The following is a 26,621-nucleotide window of genomic DNA, read 5'->3' on the forward strand; positions in this document are numbered from 1 at the left end:
TGATTTGCCATGGTAACAGGAATATATGAATATATAATACATGAATAAATTAACCTGACCCTATCCATGGACATTGATTACTACTTACGTCGCAACAAATTGCAGGCTTTTTCTCGCGTTTGGCAAGAAAAAAGAAGCTAGGCTCAGCTGATGACGAAGACAACGATGAAATGAAGAAAAATGAGGAAAACAAAGAAAAAGAATTGTTTGATGTAATGAATGAAGTAATGGAACTGGTTTCTGCACAACATCCAATCATGTTTGATCATTACAATAGCTGCGAAATGGCATCCAAATCAAAGCTATCATCTTTTTCAATCCAAATGCTTCAGGAAATCTGTGCCTCCTTCGAGCTTGAGACGTCTCACATTAAGACAAGACGCAAGAAGCCATACTTACATCTCCTGCAAGAATTAGTCAACGCCTGTATTTGCAGTGCGAGAACCTGAACATCTCTTATGGAAAATACAGCGATTTCCACGTTTATTTTGAAACGTTCGCTAATTAGCGCGTTTGAAGTGTCAGACAGTCTGTCTCTCTTGAAGATAAAGTTTGTTAGTTTATCCTCAGTTACCTAGGAAATTCATCTCAAAAATATGAAACAGACGACGATATCTTATAAACAGATGTCACTGTCAGTTTGGTGTCACTGGTGACGTGTATTGTTTTAAGCGGCATGCATTGTGGATTACATGTTTACATCTCAGATTATCGTCCTTTCCCAATTTATCATGCTAGGAGCAAGAAAAATAGAACGACTACTTATTCTTCACCTAACTATAAATATTATTCAACGGTTAAAGCAGAATAGTCTGAAGTAATCCGAAAGTATGGTGAGCAATCCCTACTGTAATCGTTCAACACTTTGTTAGTTATTCAAGTTTGCTTACAATACTCAGTCCATTTCTCAGTCGCGAATAGCAAAGCGTGTTTGAATCTGAGCCTCAAAAGATTCTTTGTTATCTTAAAAGTGATAACTTAGGCCTTTTAAAGTATTTTTGCTTTAGATTATTGCTCGAAAAACGAACAAACTCGGATTTATTGCGTTGTTTGTGCAGAACCATTGAAATCGACTGATCTTTGCCGACAGAGAAATCGCTGAATTTTTTAAGAATTTCAAGCTTTTTATTTACGCGATAAATAATTTACCCAACCAAATTTCAGTGGAATAAGATAATATAGCATCTTAACTTTACCTAGCCCAAATTTTAGCCAATTATTTTATATAGCACATACCAAAATATTTTTTTAAACTTTCTATACTCTTGGTATTGTAAAGTGTATGGGTCCAAAAAAATTTTTTTTCGTCTTGAAAAAGGAAACTGAGATAGCTGAACATTTTCCTAATACAAGTTTAGATACCAATTGATAAGATTATAATGGTTTTATATGTCTGAATTACTTTTCTTTGCGACGCGAAGGCTCTGAAGTAGTCGATTTCTTTCCGCCGTCAAAAGGCTGAAATCCGCAAAAATCAATTTTCTCGTAAAATAAGCGATATTTTTAAAAACAAACTACATAGTGGTTCTAGTTAGAATAAGGTCTACCTAAGGTTAGAATATGAGCGAAATCGATTTTTCGACCGTTGCCACGAAATTTCAAAATTGTTCGATTTTTGCTGACATCCCCTCTTAAATTTATTTATATAATTTTTTAATCCCCTTTCTTTTCTCTTTTTCTTTTTCTTTTTTTCCTTCCCTCCTTACTTTTCTCATCATATCCTTGAATCCATTCTTTAAGTTTGTAACGAATTTTTTAGGAAACTCAAATTTTTATTTATATTTACACTGCGCATGCGCAATTTTTGCAAGATATTTTCTTTCGTTAAAAAAGTCATAAAATCAAACGGTTTAAAAATAGTTTGAACGAAACTTTCTTAGATTACTTCATAGGAGTATTTTTTCGAGAACTAAAAGTTAAATTATCTTTGAGACTGCATCCCACATGTAAGAGAGAGTCAGGTCGATACCCATCTTTTCTTCGCATATCATTCCATCACTCTGGTTTCCCTTCAGATCGCATAAATCTTTCGCCTTTTACTAAAGATTTCCGTGGAGGGGAACAACTCAATGAGCCTATAGACTAATTTTTTGCTGCCCTGCCTTAGTGGCGGGGCAAATTTCAAAACATAAGTTAATATATTGAACGAAGTATTCGCACTGTAACGCTGAAATTATGATCGTATTTGAAATAATTATCATAGCAAGAACTAGATCATTTTGCCAACGATTCGGAACCGAAAAGATTTAGTCGAACTAAAAAAGACACATTCTTTGCTCAGTAGCACTCAGGTCAGATTTACATATAATATTTTTTAAAAATTTTAGTGACATTGAAGTATTTTTCTTTCTCCTTTTCGGCAGAGTTAATATAGGGGACTGAAACCAGTTCCCCTCTATTAACTCTGTTTTCGGCATCTACTTCTTCATCTTCCCCTTTTTTCCTTCTTGACCATCAAAATACAACATATACACCTCATTTCCGACACTTCTAGTTTTATTGCTTCTCTCCATTCGAAATCGTTACCATAGAAAATTGCAAGTTTGATACTAAGATAACGAAAAAAATTGCCAGTCGTCAAAATAAGCGCGCGCAAAAATGGCGCCAAACGTAACGCGGATGACATCATAGATACTTTTCTGAAAGCAGGTTTCCCCAATTTAAGTTGATACTAGATCAAAAGAGATTTTAGATGTGTTTTTACTGATAAACATGGAGGAAAAAAGGTAAGAAAAGATCAAATAATTGAATAATTTTAACTCTGGTTAATATTATTTGGTTTATCGCGTGTAATTTTTTTTGTTCGTTTTTCTGTTTTGCGTTTTTTGTTATCATTTTCTTCTTGTGTTTTGTTGTTCCTTCCCCACCCGATTTTTTCATACAAACATAACTCTGAAATATTCTTCTGTGTTTATGTTTGTTGACTTAGGCATCTTATATCAAAACAGCTTGCAGCTTCGGGGACAAAACTAGTCGAAAAAGCAAGAAAAAAGTCGGTACATTGGATTAATGAGAACGAGAACCAAAATGAAAAATCTAGTTCCTTTGATTCCCCACGTAAGTAGATCAAACTGTCTCGATGCTTATTTTTTTACCGGTTTTATCTTTGGGCCAACTTTACTGGCGCAAGATGCTTGCTAGCTAAAGTATGCGCATGTCTGAATTTTTATTAACGGTCCAGCTTCGGCTAAAAAAAAAATTTTCAAAACGCGTCCCACATGGAAAGGAGTGACCATTGATACAAATTCAGCAGCGACAAAAACTTCTGCTGGTCATAACATGAGGTTAATCATCTACGGTCTAGGGGCCGACTAACCTCTCCCTTAGGTTTCGACCGAGCTTCCTGATCTGTCTGTAAGTTCTCGGATAGCGGTGTCGTGGTCGAAATCTCCGGCGTAGCCGTAAATGCTTCGCGCTGCCATACGACGGTTCAGCACTCGATGTCTGGAAGTATGGTCCTTAATTAGTTAAAAGGAAAAAGTAATCCTGTAAAAATATCGTTTCTATTAAAAATCTGGTGTTTCATCTAACTGTCTTTTTTACAATCTCGTACCCAGAACCTTGCCTCGTCTTCTCCGCAGGCCAGATTAACGCAGGTTCTGGGTACAAAATTGACCTTCTTTTCGTAAGAATGCGTGCGCTTAATCTTAGGCGTAGAACCGCGACACATACCTTTTTTTTTACTGCAAGTGATTTTGCAGTCAAAAGGATTTTTTTATTTTGATAACTTCCCAATTTCAAATCTTTTTCCCTCCAGCGAAAGCCAATGTACTAGATGTCTCATTGATAAAAGAAAGAATTCGACGAACAAGACGACGACATTCGGAGGTAACTAAACTCAAGAGTAATTTAAGCCTATCTGGGCCACATTTTGCGTTTCCTTCTATGGCATTCAGCTCCATTGAGCGATCATCGAGCCTCCCTTGCGAGCCGGATTTATCGATGCTAACAGAAAACTTTCATGCGAGTACGGGTTTGGAAAAACAACAGCAAGAATCGTACAAAGAAGCACTTGCAGCGTTATATAAGGAACAAGAACTTGAAGGACAAGTATTGTGACAGAAATTGAAAGAATTGAATTAAATACGTATGTTAAATGTATGTAAAAAATATATTAAATGTGTGCCTTTGTGAGGTTAAATCTTAAAGTTTTTTGAATTTTTTTTTTAAAGATTGACATACTTTTCTGTTTTGTTTGTTTATTTGTTAAGCATATGCTTTCTCATCGAGCATAGAACCTTTTCATGAATGTTTTGGTTGTTTTTGATTGCAGCAAGTGCAATAAATAAGTACAAATTTCAAATCATTTGGAGGTTTTACTTTATTTTGGTTTACAAATACTTTCTGAATTACAAAAACAAACTAATACATTTTTATTCAAAATTACATTATTATTGAAGTCATTCATTACTTAATATTATTAATACTTCATTAAATCGAATATTTGCGCTCATCGATCACTTGCTTCAATATTTACACTCTAATAGCCGCCATTTTGAATTGATGATGTCACATCTCCCCATCTTTGTTGCTATAAACTATTTTTCAAAAAAAAAAAATTGTAGAAAATGCAGCCTTACTATCGGCGAAAACATACATAGCTGGAATTAATGCTTAAGTCTGGGATCTTTTCTTTGTACAAAACGTAGTCCATTATAGCTGGATTGTGAATCCAAAATGGCGGCTGATACTCAATCACGTGCCCAGAGAGTGCTCTGAAATTTTGGTCAACAGGAAGACGCCGGTGTACTAGCTCTGGGTACGAGATTGGCTGATACCTCATTGCATTCCATCTTGTTCCCAGTGCCATGAGAATGGATGGAGAGGAACGAGGGAACGAGGTTGAACTTCCGGGTCTTTGCCTTTTTATCGCGCAAAGGATACAAAAAACGTTATGATAAACACAAAAAAATTACATTTAATCTTAAGGCAATTGCCAATATAAATATTATGTAAATATCCCGTCTTTTTTGGCTGCTATGTGGAGATTGATGAATTCCTTTTAAAGTGGATGTTAGTAGAGACTAGAATATTACTTTTTTCTTTAGGTCTTTCACAACTCGTATTTTTACAAACGTCTGCAGATATAGTCGTGTATGATTGGTTTAAATACGAACAGTTAGGCATTCAAAAGGCTTCCATTATGGCACACTGTGATTGGTTGTTGCCTTTTTTTGCGCATTGTTATTGGTTTAGAGGGGAAGCTATTTAAAAGTCATAGTATTCTGTTTCCCACTCAGTGCAAACTCAAGTCTAATTGTCTAACATTACTACCACTTCCTTCTCGAGGACGACTGTTGATCCTATCACGAACTTTCTGCATTCGTAAAAGTCTGTCCAAGAATGAACGCAATATCTTCTTCTGATGAGAAAAAAGAGAGAGAAAAACATCAAAAAGTTTTTATACTACCAAAACCAAGATGGCTGCCATGACGTCACGTGATAGCAAAAAACAGCAAATTTACTATTAATGAAAAGTTAATAATAAAACAATTACTAAGTTTTGTTATATTAAACCAAAGCGACAATTAGGTCATGCACTAGACAGGCATATTTATTAGTAAGTGAAAAAGGCAACATAGAATGATAACCGATAATTTTTTTTACGTTAAACCAAGATGGCGGTCATGACGTCACAGGCAAACCAATTTTGCAAAATTCCTCGTTAGTCGATAAAAGAGAAAGGATAAAAAATCAAATGACGAGAAATCCGTTAAGAATAGATTATCGTTACTAAGACGCAAAAGATGTTGTCAGTTCTGTTCTTACCATCGTCGTCCGTCGATACAACATCTTTCTCTAGCTTTAGTTTACTCTTCGCGCACTTTAACATGGCTTCTTCGATTGTGTTCCTCGATATCAGCTTATACACACGAACATCTCTGGCAAGAAAACGTTATGTGATTATTTGGTTAGATTTTTGTTATACTCTGGCTAGCTTCCAGAGGCTCTCTTCTCTCTGGAACCCATGCATGGCGTATGTATATTTTAAGTAATTATTGAAACTGGAATTTCAATAGAGAACGTTTGGTGAGACCGAGAACAATCAGATCCTTTTATTATCATTTATTTTTTTGTTTTTTTGTTTGTTTGTTTATAAAATTTCTAAACTCCAGGGTCCATTCCTTGGACCTTAAGGGAAGTAAAAATAAACTAATATTTATTATTACTACTGATTATTATTTTATCTATACTGGGCATCCTGTGGTTAATCAGACTTAAATACCTTGTTTGTCCAACACGATGGCATCTATCCTCTGCTTGTTTGTCATTATACGGGTTGAAGTCAATGTCGTTTAATATGACTACATTTGCTGATGTTAGATTAATACCAAGACCACCTTGAATGAACAGATAGCATCGATGTTACTAATGAAGCCACGTGATACAGACCCAGTTTGGGAGGGGGAGGTCACGTGGTGGAGCCCCAGTTGGGGGTGGTCACTGGGGGGAGGGGGGGTGGGGTACATCCCGTTCCTATCCAGGAGTTCCTCAAAAATATAGAAATATGGGGAAAAGCTAGAATGTAAGATTGATATTTGTTTTGGGGGGATTTTTCCAAATTTAAATGCTAAATTCGCACCCGAGTGTCCATATGCTTCACGCATCATACCTGCTCTTGTTGACAGTAAGAAAATGAAAATGTCTGGTTCACTGTTGAACTTGTCAATCAGGTTTTGCCTGTTTTGGAAAGAAAGAAAAGGCATTGTTATTGTTCATTCTTACTGTTCAATACCAACCCCAATTATCATAATTATAATTATTTCCATGATCATGATCACCACCACCACCACCACCACCATTACAATCATCATCACATTATTATCATTATATACATCATCATCATCCTCCTCCTCCTCATTACCATCATCATCACATCCGCCACCGCCATTATCATTACCATCTTCATCATCATCATCATCCTCACCATCATATCCGCTACCGCCGCCATCATCACCATTATTATCTACACCATCATCATCCTCATCACTATCATCGCATCCGCCACCGTCATCATCATCATCATCACCACCATCATATCCGCCATCGCCATCATCATTACCATCATTGTCTACATCATCATCATCCTCATTACCATCATCATCACATCCGCCACCGTCATCATCATCATCATCACCACCATCATCATCACATCCGCCACCGCCATCATTATTATCATCATTACCATCATCATCATCATCCTCATCACCATCATCATCATATCCGTCACCGCCATCGTCATCTACATCATCATCAACATCCTCATCACCATCATCATCATATCCGCCACCGTCATTATCATCATCATCATCACCACCACCATCATTATCGCCAAAATATCATCACCACTACTATCATGATGATTATTTTTAAGGGTATCTCGCATAAGAGCATTTACCTATCAGCTACTTTAGTAGAGCCGTCCAATCTAAGAAAGCTGAAGTTTTTACGCTTCAAGTAGACTTCTATGACGTCCATGACCAGGGTAAACTGAGAGAACAGCAGCACCCGATCACCCTGTACCACGGAGAGAGAAAGATCTGTTATATCGTGTTACAGCATGACATAGACAGTAGACACAATGAAGTACAAGATGAATGCATTACCTAACAAAAGACAGACTGATAGGCAGACAGACAAAGAAGACAGACTGATAGGCAGACAGACAAACAAGACAGGCATACAGACACACAAACAAGACGGACGGACAGACAGACAGACTGATAGGCAGGCAGACAAAGGAGACAGACGGATAGACAGACCAGCAAGAAGACAAGGCATACAATTAAACAGTATATTTTTTAACTACCTGTTCTTTCATGGTCGGTAAGACTGAATCCAAAGCATTGAATTTCCCAGAATCCAACAAAATTTCTTGATCCAAAATATGCGGTATCAGTTTCTAAGAAGACAATAAAACAACCATAGGTGAGTGTGACATGTCACGTGAGCAGCACTAGGTCACATGGTCACGACAGATCACGTGGTCACGATAGATCACGTGACTAGTATAGGATCACGTGGTTGGTGACATCAATTAGCAAACATACCACGAAATGCATAATTATTGCTAATTCTCCGTGCCGTACAAGTTTGGTCACGTGATTTGGTGTGTGTGCCTTTCTAATATACAAAATGGTGCATTCTGGACTTGCTTGGGTGCAATACAGCACCTGCAGATAACATCAGCAAGAATATACCAAATGATTCCCATGCGGGGGAAGGGATAAAGAGAGGATGTCTACTTACATACTCCTGCTTACAAAGTCTATCGATTTCGAAGTCCGACATGACGGTCATATCTTCGTAAACAAGATCAGGATCACAATCCCGATGTGCTAAGTCCTAGAGAAAAAAAAAAACAGTTAGAAAGTGCACCACATATTGACTTTTCCGTAGTTACGCGGAAAACTGGTAACGAGTAAAACGCGCGCTGAATCTTGGGACTGTTTCAGGGGAGGCTCGTTTGTCTTTTTCGTCTATATTTCTTTATTTATTTCAACAATTTTAGCAGAGGGGTTTAGCAGAGCTAGTTTAAAGAGAGCCCTGTTTTACGGGTTTTTTGCTTTTGAATAGAGTCACATTTACTTTGTGGTTTGTTTTACAAGAGACGTTACTAAGCTTTCCACCATATTGAAAAAAATGGCGTCTTCTAAAAAAGCCCCATTATTCAGAGCGTGTCCTACTCGTTACTCGTTTTCCGCGCAACCGAGGAAAGGCCAATAGACAGAAGATTTGGGATCCCTGTGGTTCATTACCCTGCAGTATTGAGTAGCCATCTCTCGGAGTTTCTCATTGGTGTAATAGTTTCTTAGCAACAACGGATGGTTAGAAGTCATGCGTAGAGGCATCATGAGGTTTGTGTTCTTGCCGTTCTGACTGAGAACACCTATGATAAACAGATGATTAAGCAAATAAATTAAAGGATAGGTGGATGGATAATGGATGGATGGATGAAAGGGATGGATGGATGAAAGGGATGAATGGATGGATGGATGGATAAATGGACAAGGTTGAAAAGTAGATGGTAGATGACTGGATGTGATAGATGGAGGGAGGGGATGAATGAGATGGATGAATGAAAAAGATGGACTGATGGATGTGGTGGATGGATGGATGAATGGATAATGGATGGATGAATAAATGGATGGGAGGGATAGATGAATGGGTGGATGAGAGGTATGGATGAATGGGGTAAAAATTGTAATAAATGGATCAGTAGATAATGGATGGATGGATTGATTGGATTAGATGGATAGATGAATGAATGGATAGATGGATGGGAGGGATAAGTGGATGAGAGGTATGGAAGAATGGGGTAAGAGGACAGACAAGATGGATGGATGGATGGATGGATGCATGGATGAATGGATGCAGGGATGCATGGATGGATGGATGGATGCATGGATGGATGGATGCAGGGATGCATGGATGGATGGATGCATGCATGCATGGACGGATGGATGGATGCATGGATGGATGGATGGATGCATGGATGCATGCATGGATGGATCACTGAAATGGACAATTTGATGGACGGATTGATGGATGGATAAGGATAAATGGATGAAGAGATTGACATATTACTACAACTTGAATAGCTTCAATACAACTACCCACCAGATTGCTGGTATTTTTGATAACACTCCAGAAACACTTTGTCATAAAGAATACGTTGTTGATCTGTCAAATCACACATGATTATCTCCTCATGTTTTTGAGGAAGCTGTTGAAGAACCTACAATAGAAAATATTTAGAATCTGAAATGATGCTTACCCTGAGTAAATGAGTCTGTATCTAATCAAGGGACACAGCTGGGTTGTACAAATTCGAATGTATATGCCATGCATATCTTTATGTTGTGAAAATTTGTACTTACATCTCTTTTTAAGCGCCTTAGAACAAAGGGTTTCATAATTCTCTTGGCTTGTTCTAGTATCTCTTTCTCATATGTAACACTAGACTCTTCGTTCTAAGGAAAAAAGAGTGAATGAATGAAAATGGCTAAGAAAGGAAGGAAGGAAGGAAGGAAGGAAGGAAGGAAGGAAGGAAGAAGAGGAAGAAAGAGGAAGAAAGAGGAAGAAAGAGGAAGAGGAAGAGGGATGAAAGGGTGAAAAAGATGATGGAATACTGGATGAATGGCAACAACAGAATGAAGGTTAAGAAAGAATGAGCAGAGGATACACTCAAAACTTACTCGTTTGTCAGAAAATAACATTCTTAGTCCTTCAGAACTCTCATCGAACATGTGAGGCATGACAAAACTAAGCAGTGACATAAGCTCTAGAAGGTTGTTTTGAAGTGGGGTACCAGTGAGGAGAAGACGGCGCCTGGCCTGATATAAAAATAATATTTACCAATATCAATGATGATGATGGCAGTTGATGAGATTTGCAAGGATGATGTTAAATGACAGTGATGATGATTGATGATGGCAGATGAATCATGATGGTGATGTTGATGATTATTGATGACTAATGATGAGATTATAAGTGAAGATGAAGATAAATGATGGTGGTGCATGATGACTGCATGATGATGATGGCCATGCTAATACTGTAATAATGATGATGATTACTGATGACAACAGTGATGATGACATGTAAGATGGTGGTCATAATGATTGATAATGGGTAATGATAAATGATGGTGACAATGACTAATGGTGAATATTGGATGATAGGGATGATGAGAATGGTGATAATAATGACTAAGTAATGACAACGATATATGAATTATATAACATGTTTCAAAACCAAGGACACCCACTACAAAGCATTAAAGAACAAAGAAGAGAAATAGCATTTACCCGGAGGTTGAACAGCTTCTGATATCGCTGCGACTTCATATTCTTCAACATGTGACCCTCGTCAAATACCACATAATGAGTGTCCAGCTTACGAAACAGGCTTCGGTCTTGTGGATTACTTGCTACTATTTGATATCTGCAAAGTTGGAAAGATTACTAAAAGTAAAATAACATGTTGGTAATTATTAATGTGATATTGTTCATTAGTTATAAAATATATAGGTGACATTTGGTGGGTTGGAATCCCTAAAAGCTGACTATATGAATGTGCATGTTATTCTTTCTCTCATCCTGTGCTGTAACTTATAAATGATTGAACAAATGAATAAAAGGATGGATGGAGGAATGGCTGGCTGGCTGGCTGGCTGGATGGATGGATGGATGGATGGGTGTATGGATGGATGGATGGGTGTATGGATGGATGGATGAATGAATGGGTGGGTGGATGAATGAATGGGTGGATGAATGGGTGGGTGGGTGGATGGATGGATGGATGGATGGATGGATGGATGGATGGATGGATGGATGGATGGATGGGCAGGAAATCTGAAATACACAGATAATTAAATAGACTGATTGGAAGAAAGATACACAGATATATCATTATTATAAGGTCAAAATATTTAAAAAGGTTTATTAGACAGATATATGACATTGCAAGTACAATTGGCTAGAATTGTATAATTACCATGGATGTTTCGTAATCTTTTAAGCACTACTAGTATACCTCACACTTCACGTCAAATGCAGCAAATAATTCATCAGATACTCACGTGGTGATGATGACCTGGCACTCAAAATCTGGAGACAGAATCTCTTCTCTAAGATGAAATCTTTCTTGAGCCGAACCTATTTGAATTACATCATTAGCAAAGGTAAAAACACATTAGAGCTGAAGGGACTGTGGATCCACCTTGAAAATTGAGGGAAGAAGCACTTAGATAACGCAATATAATGAACTATAGTATATATAAGTATGCATAAGTATGTATAGTACAAAAACGGGTGAGTGGGTTGGTGGGTGGTGGGGAATGGTGTGGGTGGTAATGGGAGTTAATCGTGGGAAGGGTTTTGTTGGATAGTATAGAGTGGAAGGGGTGAACAATGTTGATGGTGGTGGGTGGTAAGGGTGATCTTGGATTGTGTTAGTAGTGAAGGTTGTGTGGTGTGATGCTGGGTGGTCATGTGGTGTGGTGGGTGGTCATGTGGTGTGGTGGGCTGGACACTTGAATTGATGGTTTTCAACCATTCCCAAGAGAATGTATTTACAAAAGACACGAAGGCCATGTTGGAGGACACAACAAGAGACTAATCACAAATCTTTTGTTAAATTCCTCCAACATGGCAGCTGTGAAAACCATCAATAGATATTAAGAAAATGTCAGCATGCTGGATATAATATTACATTACCATAGTATTGAACGTAATTCACAGTTGGACACCAGTGCTCTAGTTCTTTCATCCAATTATCTGCAAAGTCCCCAAAAAATACTACTAATAAATAATACTAATAAATAATACTAATATAAAATAGCAAGAATTGGTCGTAACATTTCTGAAGAGACAAGTCACAAAGTACAATTATCCAGACAACATATGATCAAAGCATGTGTGTGGTGTGCCAATGTGAGTTCACAGCCTCTCTTACCAATGCCAAACAGGTTTAATTCTCAAGCTCAGTTCCATATGAGTAGAATTGCTTCTTTCCTGTGCTTTGAGGGTTTTTCTCTGGGTTCTCTACAGTACATTTCTCCTTCCCCACAAAAATCAACCCCTAAATTCCAATTGGATCTGGTGTCAAGTGCCGTAGTCAAGAGCCTCTGGTTCAGGACACTGAGCAACATTTCACTCTCTCCTTATTGGACAATAAAAAAGTAAATGACACTTTATTACATACCTACAGTAGATGCAGGGGCTACGATCAGGTAAGGACCATCATCTCCTTGTTCTATTAAGTGGGCTATGAATGATATTGCTTGAATGGTCTTCCCCAGACCCTGCGCATTCAATCAAAACAATGATTATTTAGAATCAAAGGTGTCGTGGTATACTTGCCTCTCTCAACTTGGTATTGAATATGAGTTAATTCTTTTGGTCTCTCCCCTATTCGAGGCATTTTCTCTGTGTTCTCTGGCTTTCATTGATCCCTTAACAAAATTCGTACTAGTGAAATCCCAATTTCTCCTGTGAATTAGCTGTGCCCTGACTTACATCCGCTAAGAGGTTGTTTCAGGGTTCAATCTGTGAGTTAGCCATGCCCTGACTTACATCAGCCTATAGAGGTCGTTTTAGGGTTTGATCTGAGTCAACCATGCTCTGACTTTGATCAGCCCAGAGGTTGTTTCAGGGTTTGCCCTGCAGAGTCAGCAAATGCTCCGACTAATTTGATCAGCCCAGAGGTTGCTCATATTTTCTATTTACCTACCATTTCATCTGCCAGAATCCCATTCATGTTTTGTTTATGCATCAATATTAACCAGTTTAGACCAGTTAACTGGTATGGCTTGAGCTTGCAACTAAAATGGTGAGAGGTGAGATCAATGTCTACAAAATAAATATTGAACTAGCTGCTAATGAAAAAAGTTTCACCCATTTTAAAAATATTTACCTCTTGTTTATTATTCCTGGTTGAGAAACACCAGTATTGCTATTTTCCTGTAAAATAGATAAATCAATAGGTAAATAGATGGAGGGAAGGAGGGAAGGAAGGAAGGAGGGAAGGAGGGAAGAAGAGATGGATGGATGGATGGATGGATGGATGGATGGATGGATGGATGGATGGATGGATGGATGGGCATGGATGAATGGATGTATAGACATGCAGATGAATGGATCAATACAACAATGGATCCATGCATGCATTCATAAACACTTACAATTCCACTGGTCTGGTCAGACAGCATTTTCTGGATATTTCTGGCAATTCTTTCACATTTTTTCATAAGTTTTATCACATGCAGTCTTTTCTCTAGCAGCAAATGACAATCCCAAATAATCTTATAAAAGGTAAAAAAAGTAAATCAATGAATAGAAAAAGCCTTTTTCTGTGCTCTGTTCAGTAATACGGCATATATATATTCTTAAATAACATTTCCTAGATAAATGTTTAATACCTGGACTGAGATGCCTTTGGCTGCTTCTATCTTTGATTTCTGGAAAAAGGAAAAAGGAAACAAAAAAACAAGTAGATTGAGAATAACGTTTCCCATTTCGACAAGTCAATATGACATTCCCTTAATGACTTTAATATTTATAACAAGCATATTCCATGTGTATATGCTCACATGCCTTTAGCATTTTGTTTCATATATCAAATCATTTTTCATTCCCTTGTGTATTATTTTTTATTTACTAATATTTTTTTATATGTCATTCATTCCCAGTAAGAAGTACTATTCTATTCATGATTATCTAAACTATGCTCTAATTTTTAGAACCATGTCATTTCTTAAATTTTATATTCAATTATATAAATATATATATATCATATATATATATATATACAGCTATTTGCAAAAATTATGGCCGTTTCAAATATAAATACAAGTATATCGAAAATATATCAGACAGGGCAGAATATCTTTCTTGATATTTTTTTCAGAAAGCCCTAATGATAGACAACTCGAAAAAAATATAATGGAGGGTATCCCATAATTTTTGATATGCTGTTGATATACTTGTATATATATTGGAAGCGGCCATAATTCTTGCAAATGGTTGTATATATATATATATATATATATATATATAATTTCTACGACTATATATGGAAGCATGACGGCGTAATGGAATTAACAATATCTATCATTCACAACTTATTGCGACTGACTTACCAAATCTTTCCAAGATTCAAATGGTCTCAGACGAATCAACTTGTTGGACTTTGAGGAAGAGAATCCAGGAATTGAATTGAGCTCCTCCTTTGTAGAATCATTAAGGAATGAAAGTATGGTGGCCTCGTCATCATCTTCAAAACCATCATCATCACTATTATCACCCCCATCATCATTTATTTGGTTACCTACGCATACAACAACAATGATTATACCGAGTTACCCAAACAACTAAGGGCCTGTGAGGAGGGTATATTGTGTAATACCAGAACATATTATCCATACCTCCCCCACAGAAACGGGATTGGAATTTCCAAGGGGTGAGGAGGGCCTGAGGAGTGTATATTGTGTAGTTCCAGAAAATATCCATCCCTCCCCTACGTACAGAGGAAGGCTTGGGAGTGTCTGAGTAGGGTACTATATCTTTGTATTTTTTATAGATCCAGCATAACCAAAGTAACCTTTGCTTTTACCTTCCCTGTCAGAAATTTCTATAACTTCATTGTTATCTTTACTTATCTTGCTTTGTAACTCTTTTTTGTGTGTAATGTTATTGGCTGCAGATTTAAATAAAAAAATTAACTTATTAAGAGATCATTAAATTTACTAATATTTATCAATTTAACGTGAAATTTTAAGTTTACTTATCATTGTAAATATTCAAAAACAACATCATGATTATCATCAACACTACCGTCATTTCTGTCATCATTCATCATCACCATTACAAACATTTACTCATTATATAAACATAATTACCACCAACATCATTGCCATCACCATCATTTATCATCATCATATTATCATCACCATCATATTCAACACATGACTTGAAATAACATTGGCCAGTTGCCAGTCATTATGCGACCAGCCAAAATAGTTTTAGTCACCTTATACCTTATTTTTGGCTCAATGTTACTGCCAGTCAAAATGACTGACAAAGTAAAGATTTCATTTGACCGGACAAGTTCCAATTCTAGCCGGAATTTGTTCGTTGAGTGGTCATTATTTTAAACCCTGTACCATCACCAATGCTGCCATCATCATCACCATCATGACATCAAATGCTCACCATCACCATTACATATTTACTATCCTCATCATCATCATTTATCATCATTCTATCTTACCCATATTTGGGCACTTCACAACACTAGTGTATTTGTTTTTCTTGCTTGGTGTTGGGCAGACATCAGAATCACTGTCATTAAAAGAAAGCACCCGCTTCCTCCTTGTCTTGGACTTTCCACTTTCCCTTATAATCAGGCTGTCATTGTTATCTAAAAACATGGAAACAAAATCTTTATTCAGTAATGGCTTGTAGGATGTGTTGAAGTTCATCTTTGGTACAAAGCTTAAAATACTAGCTGGTGAGTCACCGGTCTGATAATTGGCCAAATTAGTTTTAGCTTATTTATATCTATTTTCTAGCTCAGCATTACTGGTCAAAATGACCAGCAAGTCAAAGATTCGACCAGACAAGTTCAAATCATGGTCAGACATTGTCCAATGACCAGCTGTTACTTTAAGCCTTGTGGATGTTTCATTAACCTGAACCCAGTAATGTAATAGGACCTGAGACCCATTTGGGTACCCCTCCCCCCACCACCCCATTTCGTTGAAGGCTGATAAATATTCATACCAGCATTTTCCTCTGAAGCTTTCAGCGCCAAAACTGTATCCACAGCATCTTCTAAACTACTGCTTAATTCAACAGCTTTTCTTTTGATCTCCTCTTTTTCATTTGGAAAAATTTCCTCTAGATGTAGTTTTAAAAAGTTGTCATCATGAATGCTTTCTTTGTACGTTTTATGTACAATTTTCGATGAATTACGGTCATTTAAAGCAGCTTTGGAGTCCACATGCGTCTTATTGAGTCTTTTTTCATCCTCGTTTTCTTCTGTGTCTGTTTTTAAAGCTGGTTTGAGAAGATCTTCGTCGTCGGTTGAATCGCAGTCGTTTGAGTCCACAGCTGCAGGGCTACCCACTGGTGACTCCATTACTGCTACTACCACTTCGTCTAGATGCAGTCTTCGTCCTTTTTTAAATCTTTCTTGTCTCGAGGTACCTTCTTCAGCTTCACTAATCTTGGTATTTTTATTAAACGGAGTTGTTTTACGACTGTAAGAGAATTTTTCAAACATTTCTGTCTGTCCACGTTTAAGCGAGGTTGATGAAATTGATCCAAAATGTCGCTAAAATAAATATATAATAATTTTTGCTGGGATCAACTCAACGAAGAGGTAAGATCCACAATCAAATAGTCCTTTCCGTGGACTAACTAAAGTTATAAAGTAATTTAGGCGATTTTTTAAGGAAAAATGTTACGAAGTATGACGCAGTCACACAGCAGCCATGTTGTCTTCAAAATTACGCGCCAAAATAATATTGTTGGGGATGGGAAGGGAAGTTTTGGTGCTACTCTCGGGGGAGGGGTTGGGATTGATGGTTCGTTCACATCAAGTATACCGCTATGAAAAAAGAACAAGTGAAGGCTGGGAAATAAACAGAAAATTTTGCACAATGTAACGACTCAATTCACTTATTTATTTTTTTATTCTTGAGGACTTTTTTACAACAAAAATGTGAAATTCACTGTTTGCCACTTATACTCACCAAGCCCACACATTCACTCACTTACAATTTGAAAATCTCAAACCCACAGGTGCAGGGGGGGCAGGTGAAATCGAGGGAGGATCGGGAAAATTTTGGTAAGAAAAAGGGGGGGGATGGGCAAATCTTTATCAGAAAAATGGGGGGATGAACAATTTTTGGAAGAAGCAACAAGCCTTGGTCAAAGGGGAATGTATTTTTTTGCATGACTTTAAGGGGGTGTTGAGAATTATTTTGGACATTTCAAATTTTCACTGGTCCCCCCCCCCCCCCCCCCTCCACTCTGCCATACATTATGAACGCCTTAGAGGGGGCCAATGAAGGTTTCTAATTATCAGTTGACTGTAATAATTTTATAAGTGCTGGCCATAATATTAACTAAAATAATGAAATATCAGTTAACTGTTAACTACTAATTTTAGGTTGTTTGCCAGTTAACTACTATTTTTTGGCCAATTGTTAGTTCACTACTAACCCCATTGGCACCAAAATGTTAGTCTGACCAAACTCATCTTCCCTCTCCTCCACTTCTCTCCTCTTTTTTCATCTCTTCCTCCTCCTCTTCCTTCCATTTTTAATCTCTCCTCTCTTTTCCTAACACCCCGTACCTTCTTCTCTCCACTCCTTCACTTGTGTTCTTCCCTCTTTTCTTATTTCTGCCTTCCTCATTCCTATTCCTCCCTCCTCTTCACTATTCTTCCTTTTCTTCCCCAATAGACCCTTTGGATCCAGCATAATGTTTTCCCATTTCAGACCATGTGTCATTCCCTTGAGAATAAGATTCTTTGTTTGAGTTATGTCCATATTGATATCCATTACTCATGTGCAACCGAGCACAACTGTTAAACAAAGAAACAATACTCTAGGGAATGACACAGTCTGAAAATGGAAAAACATTATGTCTGAGCTGAGGAGGTCTATTATCTGGCTTCTTATCAGTTCTATACTGGCAGTTCTTGTCCATGCCAATGATCGTCAATGTCATTTATCACAGGCAAGAAAAACTTCCATATTTTCTTCCGATGGTTAAGTAACAAAATTCTGAGAAGAAATTTCTTCCGTCCAGCAATCCTGAAGTACATAATCTTGAAAAGGTTCCAAAGAGATGAACTATTTTGGAATTGTCTAAGAAACTCAATCATAGAGAGGTCGGCTAACAGTAAGATGGTGTGGTAACAAATTACTATGATCATAAAAAGAAATAATAATATTGCAACTAAAAAAAGGACAGGGTAGTCCCCAAGTTCATTACACATGTGGGTGCTATATCTTGGATAAAACATTTGTCTGTTGCTCGAGTCGTATACCATACAAGCTATAAAAGAATTATAAGTGCAGTATGAAGCGAATAAGAGTCCAAGAGTACAGTATATTTGAAATAAATAAAAATATGAATAATTGTTCAGACCAATGCAGTTGTTTGTAAAGGGGCAGTGGTGTGACATAAATGTCACGCAAGTACCACAGGTGCTACAGTGATGCGTGCCTGCGTATCTAACGCGATCACATTTTGGGCAAAAGTCTCCGTCCCTAACATCCATCTCAGCATCGCCCTCGAATTCTTTTCTCCTTTCTGGATAACCAGGTGATACAATCACCGCTGCCAGATAGTTGAACACCATGTTGATCCATAAATAAAATGCTATGAAAATCAAAATCCATCCTTTGGTTGAGCTCAAAGGTAGTTCAACTTCTGCTGGTAGAAACACCATGACGAAAAACCAGATTTCTGCCACTTCTATCAAAATTATCGGCGCTATTTGAAAACTGCTCAAGCATCTTTGTAAACGGCTTTTCTTTCCTCCTTTAGGGAACATAGATCGTACAGTGTTGAGGATAAACGCTCCTTGTATAAGACCCACTCCAAGAATGACCAACAAAACGACCGCCATTGTTCTATCGACCACAGGAAGCCCAAGCAATGTACATGTATCGGTAGTACAAAGGAATGTATGTGGAATCCGTATATCGAATATCAATTAGCTTACCAATTTTTGAGTGTGTGTTCTTGCTACTGTTCCTTATCTCTGTACGTCATTTGGAATCAATCCAACGAGTAATGAATTTTATATTGGTAGGCCCGTAAAAAAGCTAAAATTAGTAGAGACGGCTCCAAGCTATGCACGGACACAAAGAATAACAGCAAAAAATCACATGCAAAAAATGGTAAGCTTACTACAAAAATTACTATAGATATTCTTAAATATAATCCGTCTTTGTAATTCGGTGCGAGTACGTTGCTTGGGCTTCCTGTGATTTCTTCGCGCTCCCGCGGCTTTGCCAAATCTAAGGCTGAACGACATGTTTCGATGATGAAATTTGAATTCTGCAGAGAATATTTTAAAGCCTGTAAGAAGTATCAGCGAATCAAAAAGGTTTGTGTTGCCATTTATTTTTTTATTTCCATGTAAATCTCAGTGGCGTTAACGGTTTAATTGCTTTAATTGGTTTAAAAACATAAATATTCTTCTTCGTTTTGTCTTGCACGTGTTTTGGTTGCTTTGGAATTCTCTTGAGGATTTTTACTCCATAACATTCGTGTACACTTGCACTAAAGTATTCTTTGCATCGTTTTAACATTTCTTTCGCCCTCATTTATAATTTTCCTGTTAGCGCTTTTATTTTCACTGTATCGGGATGCTAGCTTTCATTCAGTGCAAAACGTCGTGTAGTTGGTCTTTGGTTTTACGAATTTCATTCGCAGTTTGACTAGGAACGAATATTATTGTTTAGCGCCAATACTCCATTTTACAGTTCCGTTCAGTGACCGGCGAATAATAGTTCCTAGCCAAGGCTTGAGTTTCCACGCATAGCAAAACAACAGTTTATCATGCGCGGTAACTTCAGCCTCGGCTAGGAAATATTATTCTTGGTCACTGAATGGAACTGTAAAATTGATTATTCCCAAAACAAATGTTTCCGTATTCTGTTTTGACATAGAAGATTGGAGTGTTGTCGTATAGCTGCATTTAAAAAAATGCGTATCTTGATATTTTGTAATATAGTTTTCCCCTCTAGAATGACAGTTTGAATGGGAATATTCCCTATATAGTCGGATTACTGGCGCTCGACAGTTATATCTCCTAAGCCACTTTCATTCTCGTTTATGGTTCCTCTTTCTGTTAGTTTTCCATTGCAGGAATGCACTCTGTTCTGAAGACCCTTGCAGGTTATTATATTTCATAGACATTTTTTGCCGAAGTGGCTCAACAGCACATTTGGTATTACCTTTTATCGCTAGCCCTCTGAACCCCTAATGCCTATAAATGAAGGTTTCCCAATAATATATGATCTTCCGTTAAGGGCCTCAAGCAGTTTTCATGGTTTGGAATTATTCATTTGATTTTTAACGAGGTGTTTGAGTCTGTGGCGCTAATCTTGACTTTGCATAGAATACTATTATCGAGATAAAATGTCTCCAAACTTCTTCTCAAACTTGTTGTTAACCGCTTCGTCTTTGATGACTTAAAAGGTTGAAAATCCATCCGACATCAGCCTTGATTTGGTTAGCGACTGTTTTATGATACAACCAAATGGAAGGATAAAGAATATCAGGCTTGCCTTGTGACTGAATGATGTGTTTTGAGAAAAAAACTATATCGCGGGCGTAGAGTGCGTCTCACGGGCCCCTCACAGACCAAATTACATACATTTACAGCATTTTATGGGGGTCCTTCTCCGCCCGTGATGTAGTCTTCGCCCGTAACTTGAATTAATGCTTGACATTTGAAGCTTTTTAAAAAATTCCTAGCACTCAAAGAATGGACAAATCAATAAAGAGTACATTCTGCATGACTGTGAAAATCTCAAAGTGCAGACTAATCCAGTTCTGGACTCACTTTCTGTCTTCTACAACCAACTGAAAAATTATTTTCTCCGCGCGACTTTTTGAGTTGGACGGAGGGGCAAATGGAAAATGTTCAGGAACTAGACTAGGAACGTACAGTTGTGCCGTGCCTTGATCTTAAAGATTTAATAACAACACTGAATGTCCTGGCATAACCGTGAGATTGGACGATAGTGCGGCAAAGAAAGGGAAAAAAAAGGGAAAGAAATACCATATATTATAGCATTTTAGCGATAACCTGCCGATCAAAGTCAGAACACTGCTCAGTGAAAAATACATTGGATTTTATCATGTTATGGGTCTGGTTTTACGGATGGAGGATACCTGGAAGGCAAGGAATACCTTCCTTTCAAGGGAAGGACCTGATACCAAGACCCCAGAGATAAGGCGAGTGAATACCGCTACGTTACCCGACTCTTTTCAAGGATGAAACGAAAATGCATCGGACTGATAACACTACACTGTGCGCTTAGAGTGAACAGAATTTGATTATCCAGCAGATTAACCGTACGTTGAAGCCTGATTTCCGCAAAAACCATCAGCCTACAACTGGAATACATCTTTCCTCTTTCCTCTAAAAATGAAATTCCTATCGGGATTTTTTACTGTATTCTTGAATATGGAGATGGCATTGTTAACGTTCTACACTCGACTTATGTTCAATTGTTAAACGCCTACAAATGATCGGGAGTTTTATTTAAATACGAACCAAACTAGACGAGAAATCCATTCTCATCAGCCTCAGTTTCGTCTACGATGGCTTAGTGATACAACCAAATGGAAGGATAAAGAATATCAGGCTGGGCTTGTGATTGAATGATGTGTTTTGAGGAAAAGACTACATCCCGGGCGTGGAGTGCATTTCACAGCCCCCTCACAGCCCAAATTACATACATTTACTGTATTTTTATGGGGTCCCTCTCCGCCCGTGATGTAGTGTTTACCCGTACCTTGAATGCTTTACATTTAAAGCCATTTTGAAGCTTTTTTTCGATTCCTACCACTTAAAGGATACATAAAGCATAACGAGTAGTTCCTGTACGAATGTTGGAAAAGTCAAGATATGGACCAATTCAGTAGTGGACATCCTTTTTATCCGATACAACAGGCTGGCAAACTGTTTTTTCCGGGCTTGACTTTTCATTTTGTCTATACGGATAGAAAGTAAGTCTGGATTTACCCTAGTTACAGACGTACCGTGCACTTAAGTCATCTTAAAGGTGTAAGGACAATAGCCTCTCTAAATGTGATATCGTGTGATTCGACGATAGCGCCGCAAATGAAAGTAACAAAATATTACGATTAATCCATATACCATATATAGAAACCGTATTTGGATGATCCTCAGTATTTTATCGATACTCCTGCGAATCAAAGTCACAGCCCGGCTAAAACACAGATCGCATTTGATTTTAGCATGTTTGGTCTGGTTTTGCGGAGAAAGACACCCTTTCGATCTGCATAGTAATGCTAGAAAGCGCTAGATTTTAAATTTTGCGGGGTGTGTTGTATAGGTGTACAAGCGGCTTGCGGGTCCATACTTTTGATGCTTGTAAATCCATTTCCTTTGCAACCAAAACAAAACAAATTACACAATTGATTCCCATTTCTCTTGCTCTTTTAGAATCTGTTACTTTTTGTCTCAAAATCCAAAATTGTGGAAAATCCCTATCTGGATTCACTCCTTGGATCGGACTTTTTCTAGATGGAGTGTCGGAATGAGAAAAAAATGTCTTTTGTATTTCGACTTGAAATTATAGTGAAAAGTCTTACATTACTAGAAAAGTTACTTTGACGCAGTTATTTTTAAAGATTAATGAAAATTATGGCTTATTTGAGAAGGATACATTAAAGTTTATACCGGTAAGAATCTGTGAATTTATTCCACTCATTTTCTCATTTCTTTTCTTATTTATGGAACAAGGAATCGAAAAAGACGTTCGAAAACTCCTTACTCGCGTTCCTGCCATATGACAAGCTAAGACAGTAACAGACGGCGTACAGTTACCATGGATTCAGCAAAGGGAATATGGATAGTATTTACCAAACGAATGGAGTTTCTGTACCGTATCCCCAAATCGATCAATGCTATTCAAGTCAAAACAGAAAAGGTGAGTAGTGATTTTTATGTTTTTTCAAAATTATATATTTATGGTGTGCGTTTATTTTTTTACAATTTAAAAGTATGGACTGCCTGTGGTGCGACGAAGGTGAATATACCACAGGTAGCCCAGCACCTGATTAAAAATAAAAACCAGATTGTGACTTTCACGCCTGTGGACAGTCCTCTTTTACCCTTTTTCAAATCAAGGCATATGTTAGTTGTTTTGCTAACTTGAAGTTCACATCCAGTAGAATGACCTTTGAAGCTTCTAATCCAGTCCTAAACCACATTCATTTGACCATTATTTCTTTATATAACATAGAAAAGCTAAAAAGGAAATCTTTTACGAGCTTTAAGTTTTTCTTTTTCATAATCGAAAAGTTAATATGTTTTCTTCTAAACGCGGAGAAAAAAGATATACATTAAAAGTAGTTTTTAACAAAACATAATAATTTAATATGGCTTAGAAGTTGACCTGAGGACTGAGCATGAAAGGTCCTTTCACTGGATGTGAACTAAGCGTGAGGCCATGAGGGAGCTACTTTTTCACATCCATTGAAGGGACTTTTTCCACGACTTCGAAACTCTATATTTTGTTTAATTCAAATCAAAACATATAAACAAAAACAAAAACAAACAAACAGAAAGGAAAAAAAAGATCAGAGAAAAATGAAATAGGAAGAAAATGAAAATGGACGATCAGGAGTTGACTGAGGAGCTTGAAAGGTCCTTTCACTGGATGTGAACTAAGCGTGAGGCCATGAGGGAGCTACTTTTTCACATCCATTGAAGGGACATTTTTCATTTTCGAAAAGTTATAAATGTTATCAACTCATAGAATAACTAATGAATAAACAAAAATAAAGATCAGAAGGACGAAAATGATGCAAGAGTTGATTTTGAAGCTTCAAAGATCCTTTCACTGGATGTGAAATAAGTGTGAGGTCATGAGGTAATAAATAAACAAATAAAATTAAAATAAAGATTAGAAGAAACTTGATTTTAGAAAAGCTAGGTTCAAGAGAATTGACTGAGGAGCTTCAAAGGTCCTTTCACTGGATGTGAACTAAGCGTGAGACCATGAGGTAGCTACTTTTTCACATCAATTGAAAGAACATTTTTTCATAATCGAAAAGTTATATGTTTTTTCCGACACAAAATAACGAACAAATAAATATAAACCAACTTCCAGGCGTGGATCGGATTAAATGCCCTGGAATTTTTAAGGTCTGACCGTTTCTCAACTGAAAGGAATTCTAGTTCTGATTTAAAGTAATTTTTGTAGAAAAACATCAAGTCGTTCTCTCTTTCGCTTAATAGATTATTTTGTGTGATAGATTCAGGATCAAAGTTGAGTTGAGTATGTATGATTTTTAGGTCACCCATCCAAATACTAACCCTTCTCAAACGGGCTTGACTCATTTTCTTCGATACCCAAGTTTATGCCACTGAGCCACGGTTCTCTACGGAATCAGCATAACAATAGCCGTGAAAACGATACACCGAAGTGACTAGACTTTTTAACATTACGTTTTCAACCGATTCCGTGCGTGGCAGAGATGCAAGGGATTAGCCGATATGGTCTGGGGGCCGGCTGGTCTCTCCCCTGATGCTTCGGCTAGAACATTTTCTTGCGTAATTCGTACACCCAAGGGCAGAAGGATTTAATCGCCGTCAGGTCCGAAGTCCATACGCCGCCTCAGCTCTGCGGATGTCTCGGGGGTATGGCAAATTTGAATCGATTTTTTGTTTTTTGTTTTGAATTTTTATGGATTGGTTCGAACCCCATGGTATCCAAAGAAAAAAAAAAAAAAAAAAAAAAAAAAAATTGCACTTCATTATCAACTTGGATATATCTTTTTTTAAGTGACTACCCAATTTAAGTGACTACCCAATTTCCTTTTTTACTATTTTACCAACATTTTTCACTCCCGTACGAATTAAAACATGTAATTATAATTGAATACATATGTTCACAATTTTAATTAATATCTTCAAATGAGATAGATAACATAAATATCACTAAATATCTCTCCGAAATGCATCAAGTCTTGCCTCATTCAAAACTGAACTTAAAACTTATCTCTTCAAATTAGCATATTCTTTGTAAATAATTTTATTTTGTCGTTGTCTTTGTCGTTTGTTTACTAGCGCTTAGAACAGATTTGTATTTGCGCTTTATAAATAAATATTATTATTATTATTATTAAATAGTTTTATTTTATGCTAATCCTATTGTTTTCTGTTGTTTAATTAACACTAGCTAATCGCTAGCGAAAAGTAGACTTCTTAAAATAAGTATCAATGATCTTGAATATATTACTTAAATTAAGAATGCGAGGCCTAAAATAAGCAAAAAAGTCTTAATTCAGATTTCTATGCTTCCCAGGACAGTTATTGATTTTTCTGCTTATTTGAGAAATCTAATGCCGGGAGTTTAAACTAAAAATAATCCATTAATTACTGAATTGGAACTACATATTGCTTAATAGATGATACTAGTAATGGAGTCAGTTATAAATGTATGTCAGGATAATAATAGACCTGTTTCGAATTCCAAATTACCGCTGTGTTTCTTATGGTGGCTTGTACGGTGGCTTGTAAGGGCCAACCACATACAAAAAAAAAAAACTTGCCTTTTATCGCGCGATAAAGCCTCTCTGATTATCGCGCGATAAAACAACTTATCGCGCGATAAAACAAATTATCGCGCGATAACAAAGCTTAGTCACTATCGCGCGATAAATATCAACTTATCGCGCGATAACACTTTACTAGTGTTCAGGCTCCTACGGTCATTACGCACATGGACAAGATGGCGAGCGAAGTTGAGAAGATGAGTTAAACGTATGTAACAAATTGATGTCTTTATCCTTCAAAGGTAGGGTTTTCTTAGAAAAAAAAATTAATAAGTTTTAATAAGTATTTTTTTGTATGTGGTTGGCCCTTACAAGCCACCGTAGTTTCTTGATTACAGACTCATTTGCACAGGGTTAGCCTCGAGTTTGTGCAGAATATTCACGTGTTGCAGTCAAGGTCCGTCGAGCTTCAAAGTGTTTGTATTGTTGAAGTTGTGCATTCTTTACTTTACCGTTGGTATTTGTGAATATTTAAACACTGATACGAGGCTAACCCTGTGCAAATGAGTCTGTAATCAAGGAACACAGCGGTAACTTGGAATTCGAAACTGGACTATTGCGAATAATTTGTACGGGAGTGAAAAATGTTGGTAAATATTCGCTGAACCGCGACTCCCGTACGAATAACCGCGATTGCTATTCGTACGGGAGTCGTCAGAAATTCTATTGCGCGACATTTCCCGAACAGACTCCTGTACGAATAACCGCGATTGCGTGGCATTTCCCGCCGTGACACTGACCTCAGACTATACGAAAAAAGTGTCGCGAAAGTGA

At 37.3% G+C, this 26,621-nt stretch overlaps 2 protein-coding genes and 1 non-coding gene across 3 annotated transcripts; 1 reads left to right on the top strand and 2 right to left on the bottom strand.

The window, feature by feature from the left end:
• The first annotated feature begins 1,995 nt into the window (after positions 1-1,995).
• Positions 1,996-2,117, top strand: LOC116302614 (U5 spliceosomal RNA). The gene has a single exon (XR_004197870.2). It is a non-coding gene; the product is annotated as a U5 spliceosomal RNA (small nuclear RNA).
• Positions 2,118-4,296: 2,179 nt separating this feature from the next.
• On the bottom strand, positions 4,297-17,002 carry LOC116302606 (SWI/SNF-related matrix-associated actin-dependent regulator of chromatin subfamily A containing DEAD/H box 1). The gene is made up of 23 exons (XM_031711942.2): positions 16,287-17,002; positions 15,775-15,924; positions 15,118-15,201; positions 14,645-14,832; positions 13,925-13,963; positions 13,688-13,807; positions 13,420-13,466; positions 13,237-13,327; positions 12,709-12,808; positions 12,222-12,281; positions 11,585-11,660; positions 10,812-10,947; positions 10,200-10,337; positions 9,882-9,974; positions 9,622-9,739; positions 8,760-8,890; positions 8,251-8,346; positions 7,811-7,903; positions 7,400-7,518; positions 6,614-6,681; positions 6,227-6,341; positions 5,770-5,882; positions 4,297-5,362 (listed from the first exon to the last, which is right to left on the bottom strand). Exons 1-23 carry the CDS (start codon positions 16,786-16,788, stop codon positions 5,307-5,309), a joined length of 2,733 nt encoding a protein of 910 aa, XP_031567802.2. The 5' UTR covers positions 16,789-17,002; the 3' UTR covers positions 4,297-5,306.
• Positions 17,003-17,548: 546 nt separating this feature from the next.
• LOC116302600 (palmitoyltransferase ZDHHC15B-like) lies at positions 17,549-19,156 on the bottom strand. The gene has a single exon (XM_031711933.2). The coding sequence runs from the start codon at positions 19,147-19,149 to the stop codon at positions 18,199-18,201; it is 951 nt and encodes a 316-aa protein (XP_031567793.1). The 5' UTR covers positions 19,150-19,156; the 3' UTR covers positions 17,549-18,198.
• Between the last annotated feature and the right edge of the window lie 7,465 nt (positions 19,157-26,621).

Source organism: Actinia tenebrosa, unplaced genomic scaffold, assembly GCF_029948245.1.
Source record: "Actinia tenebrosa isolate PJP-AT-01 unplaced genomic scaffold, QUT_ActTen_1.0 PGA_scaffold5__44_contigs__length_20552954, whole genome shotgun sequence".
Classification (NCBI taxonomy): Eukaryota; Metazoa; Cnidaria; class Anthozoa; order Actiniaria; family Actiniidae; genus Actinia; species Actinia tenebrosa.

Bases quoted from the DNA above. Each gene is read 5' to 3' on its own strand.
- LOC116302606 (XM_031711942.2), bottom strand. From the start codon at position 16,788: ATGTTTGAAAAATTCTCTTACAGTCGTAAAACAACTCCGTTTAATAAA. The intron at 15,925-16,286 runs GTATGAATATTT...CCATGTTTTTAG, and splicing joins AGCTTCAGAGGAAAATGCTG to ATAACAATGACAGCCTGATT. The intron at 6,342-6,613 runs GTATGATGCGTG...TGTTCATTCAAG, and splicing joins CTTACTGTCAACAAGAGCAG to GTGGTCTTGGTATTAATCTA.
- LOC116302600 (XM_031711933.2), bottom strand. From the start codon at position 19,149: ATGGCGGTCGTTTTGTTGGTCATTCTTGGAGTGGGTCTTATACAAGGA.